Below are 4,742 nucleotides of genomic sequence, written 5' to 3'. Positions count from 1 at the left end.
TAGTCACTGACTCAACCTTTCCAGTAAGAAGGAACCAACCACCTCACCATATGGGAATTAACAGTCACAGACATGCATGGATTATGGAAAAGGTGAGAGGAGGATTCAGGGGAGATTTCCAGCTTGTCAAACCCAATGGAAGGCACCACCACCACTTCACACACTGCTGAGTGCTCTGGCAAATTATCCTCCAGGAATTCATAAGAGATACCAACAGAATCACAATTCCTATATAGTTCCGACTGTGAAAGTTCAGAGTAATAAGATCTGCTATTTGGAAGTTCCCCCTTATGTACCCACTGGCTGAAACACACTTCTGAATTTTTACAGAAACATAAGCTTCCCTCGAGGAAGGACCCCCAGAGGCTGCTGCAGCTTCAGGAGGGTTCTAGAAAACTCTGTCTCTGTGAACAAATGTGTCCACTTTCTGTATCAGGAAAGAAAAGCTGGATAAGCTAACATTTTCTCCTTTTCAACTCAAAGTCTGACAGTCTTTTGCTCTTCATCCCTTCAGATGAATTCTGTCCTGATGTATCCCTAAATCCATTCCCTAACAGGGGAGAGCTGGAGGCAGTGTGATGCAATGATAAAAACACAGGCCCTATAATCTATCCTGCAGGGTCCAAATTTCAACTCTATTACTTACTGTATGAACTTAAGCAAGCCCTTTTCCTCTGTGCCTGTTTGTTTATCATACCATGAGGATAGTAACAAAGCCTTATTCCTAGGGATATTGTAAGAAGTAAATAACATTAGATAGGAAAGTATATTTACATAAGTAGCTACTTATTTATTATTATTTCTGCTGCTATTACTATTGCTTTTACTACTATTACTATGTAAGCAGGCTTTGGTTACTCACTACTAAGTAGAAAATCTTAAATTAAATAGAATCCCAAAATCTATGCTTAAAGAAAATGTATAGCAACATTAAAAAGGTATTTTGGGGAAAAGATTGGTTTTAATGGGCAGGGGATGACACATGCATGTACTAAACCTTGAGATTTAGGAGGGAATACAAACTCTGTAGTTATGATCACCTCAGAAGTCATGGAAATGCTGAGGAATGATGAGTCAGAAAGTTACCTTCATCAGATAACCGAGGGAAAATGTCTTACCTTCAAAGAAATGCAACTATGAGCATAAAAGTTTGGATAATACACCCATGTGGCTCTTCCATTTGAAAGACCTCAGGGAAAGAATCCTGTAGTCAGCCTGACAGACTGTGTTAGAATCGCCATACATCTCCAAAATTAAGACTTTAGCCAAATTCTTTCTATATGGGATAGAACTCCTCTGTCACTGCCCTAAAAAAAAATTAGCATATATGTCTCCTTTTTTTGTGAGAATTTCTACAGAAGATGCAGAACTACCATCTCAAGGTGAAAATGTTGGCTCTTTTTATAGCTGCTGGCATAGCTTTTTTCAGTGATTTAAGTTTCACTCCTCTGGCCATGATGAATCACATCTGTGTATTTGCACAGTATTTCTCCTTTCTCCCATTCACTGAATGGATCACTGCCTTGAACATACAGGTTTACTCTCATCTGACTAATTTGAATGTAAGGAGGTTTAATCCTGGCAATAAAAATTATAAAATTCAAAATATAAACTGGAAATATATACTGTAAAGACATGTTTCATTCATAGGTGTCAATCTGAATATGTCCTAAACAGATACTCGTTATATCAGTTTAAACTGGACAATAAACCAAAACCCACTGCCATTGAGTCAATTCCAATTCATAGTGACCCTATAAGACAGAATAGAAATGCTCCATGGGGTTTGCATGGCTGTAAATCTTTACAGAAGAAGACTGCCACATCTTTCTCCTGCAGAACAACTGGTGGTTTCAAATTGCTGAACTTTTGCTTAACAGTTGAATGTTTTAACCATGATATCACCAGAGTTCTTTAAACTCAGCTGTTGTTGTTGGTGGTGTGTGCCGTCGAGTTGGATCCGACTCATAGTGACCTCTCCTTGGGTTTCCGAGGCAGTATCTCTATGGAAGTAGATTGTCCAACTTTCCTTCCGAGGAGTGGCTGGTGGGTTTGAACTGCCAGCCTTCTGGTTAGCAGTCAAGTGCCTTAGGCACTACGCTACCAGAGCTCCCCTTTAAACTCAGTTTAATTAAAAATATACAGAAAGGATGCTCAATGCTCCAAATACAGCATTTCTCATCCAAGCTAGTTCTGAAAATACTTAATGTACTTAACTGACACAAAAAAAATAAATAACCAAAACACTCTCCATACTGAATTAGGAAGTTTATTAGGCTCCTCGTTTCCATGTCTAGGAGTGAACACGGATTTACATGCATTTGTCTCATTTTGTGGATCTTACATGCATGTAGAGTCTTCAGTCAGCTGGGCCTTTGATTCTACTTGTCATAATTTATAGTTAGCTCAATGTGAGTAAATGACAAACATAGAATGATGCATAAGCCATAGCAACAAATCCCACCCAATACCGTTTACCTTTTTTTTTTCCAAAACCATATCACAACTCTTTCTTGTAAAAAATAAATTTCAGAACAAGGCATTTAATTCACTTCATTGAGAAAAATAAAGACAAGTCTATCATTTTAGAGCAATGAATGTCCAACTATGGCTGAAAGGTACACCCTGAGAATTAAATGATTTTAACAAACCCATTGAGGTTTATAAAGCTGTGTTAACCTAATATTGGGAAGGGACACAAGATACAGGCACAAATGTCCCTGCTCATTTGGCTGTGCAATTCTCTAAGGATGCGGTGCTATACGCGTCCTCATTGTTGTCAATGCTTGAAGCATCTGTAGACTCTGGATCACTCACCACAATTCCAACAGAAGATAGGCTGGTAATGAAGGCGTGCATCCGCTGTGCATAAATGTCCCTAATGTTAAAGTAAGGTAGCTCGTGACTTTTCTCCGGTGGGTCTTCACTGCACTGGTCCACATCAATGTCCTTTTGCTTCTGGTAGTACTTGGAAAACTTGTTGAAGATGATAGTGATAGGAAGAGCCACCACCAAAATGCCACAGATGATGCACGTGCTGGCAATAAGCTTCCCAGCCAAGGTGACTGGGTGGGTGTCTCCATAGCCCACGGTCGTCATGCTGATAGTGGCCCACCACCAGCAGATGGGGATGCTGGTGAGGCTTGACGTGGTCTCATCTTTCTCCACAGAGTAGATAAGTGCAGAAAAGATGGAAATGCCTACAGACAGGAAGAGAAGCAGCAGCCCAACCTCATGGTAGCTGTGCCTCAGGGTGGCCCCTAGAGATCGAAGTCCTACCGAGTGCCGAGCAAGCTTTAGAATTCGGAAAATCCTCATTAGCCTCAGGATCTGGACCACCTTGCCCATGTTCTCAATGTCCTCACTCTCCTCTTCCTTGGTATCTACAGCTAATGTGGCATAGAAGGGAATAATGGAGACAAAGTCAATTATGTTCAGAGGGTTTTTCCAGAATTTCTTTTGACAAGGTGCAGCAACCAGCCGGATGGCAAGCTCCCCTGTAAACCAAGTGATGCATGCAATCTCCACACCTTCTAGCACAGGGTCATCCACCTCTCCATCCTCATTCTGGAACTCTGACATGCTGTGGACACACATTGCCACGATGGAGGCCAGCACCACACTCAAGGACGAGATGGCGATGAGCTTGGCAGACAGGCAGTATGCTGGGTTTTCCATTCTAATCCAGATTTTCTTCCGGAGCTGCCCGAATCGTAACTTATCAAACTTCTCCAGTTCTTTCTCAAATAAAGAAGACTCTTCAAATGAGGTATCGGTGCTCACGTCATTGCTTTTCTGATCCCACTCCTTCTCATGGTTCTCCTCTTTGCGCTCCTGATAGCGATTACTGCAACAGGAGTCAATGAACAGCTCATTGATGCCCCAGTACTCGATCTCTTGGCAGAATGAGAAAACACACAGTTCCTCCATGAAATGCAGCTTCCCTGTGTAGTAAAAATTCAAAACATATCTGAACAAGGAGGGGTTCCTATCAAAATAGTACTCTTTATCAGCCACGCTGTAATCATCACACAGCTCCAGAATGGCCTCCTCGGAGTGGCAAGTGAGTAACTTCCCGAGTCTGGTGTGAGGAAACCGCAGGAGGGTGCTCTGGTCAACAGACTGCTTAAAGCCCCCCACATTCAAGTTGACAAGTTCCTCATCTTGTCCAGGTCGATGGAAAAACTCACCATACACCATGGTGGATATAGGAGGTAGAGTGCTGGCTTGGAAGGGAAATGAAGAAGATCACTCTGCACCTGGAAGAAGCAGAAGACCGTATTAGGACTCTGTCTCCTCATGCCCTGCCAACTTATTTTTAATTTGCCCTTTCCAGGATGATAGGCTAAATGAAAAGCAAAACAGGAAATGGAATAAATGATGAGCACATTATAATACACTTTGACTAGAAGAAAATCAACATGAAACATTATTTTCTCAAAAACTTGGCTTTATGGATCCATTTTCTAGGAAATCAGAAATAATGCAAGATTAACTTTTATGAACCCTAATTCCTAACCTGAAATTAATAAAATTTACCTGCCCCCCTCCAAAACAAAACAAGCATTTTTAGATCACTTACACAATGTTAGCATCTCTAGAGTCTCAACCATGAAGCTCTCTGTGTTTGGCAATGCTCAGCTCAGACGTGATGAGCTAGTTGCTGCCAGGCTCATAGCTCATTCCTTCCCTTCCTGGGGCTCAGCCAGGCACCTTCCAAAGCAGGTTATGCTGCCACAAGC

The 4,742-nt window shown here is 41.6% G+C and overlaps 1 protein-coding gene across 1 annotated transcript; it reads right to left on the bottom strand.

The window, feature by feature from the left end:
• Positions 1-2,724: 2,724 nt before the first annotated feature.
• On the bottom strand, positions 2,725-4,200 carry KCNS3 (potassium voltage-gated channel modifier subfamily S member 3). The gene has a single exon (XM_007947484.2). The coding sequence runs from the start codon at positions 4,198-4,200 to the stop codon at positions 2,725-2,727; it is 1,476 nt and encodes a 491-aa protein (XP_007945675.1).
• Positions 4,201-4,742: the final 542 nt, after the last annotated feature.

The sequence above is a fragment of the Orycteropus afer genome, unplaced genomic scaffold (genome assembly GCF_000298275.1).
Source record: "Orycteropus afer afer isolate SDZICR_OR568_19922 unplaced genomic scaffold, OryAfe1.0 scaffold00187, whole genome shotgun sequence".
NCBI classification, from domain to species: domain Eukaryota; kingdom Metazoa; phylum Chordata; class Mammalia; order Tubulidentata; family Orycteropodidae; genus Orycteropus; species Orycteropus afer.
Note: the sequence above shows the minus strand (reverse complement) of the source record. Positions and strands in the feature narration are given on the sequence as shown.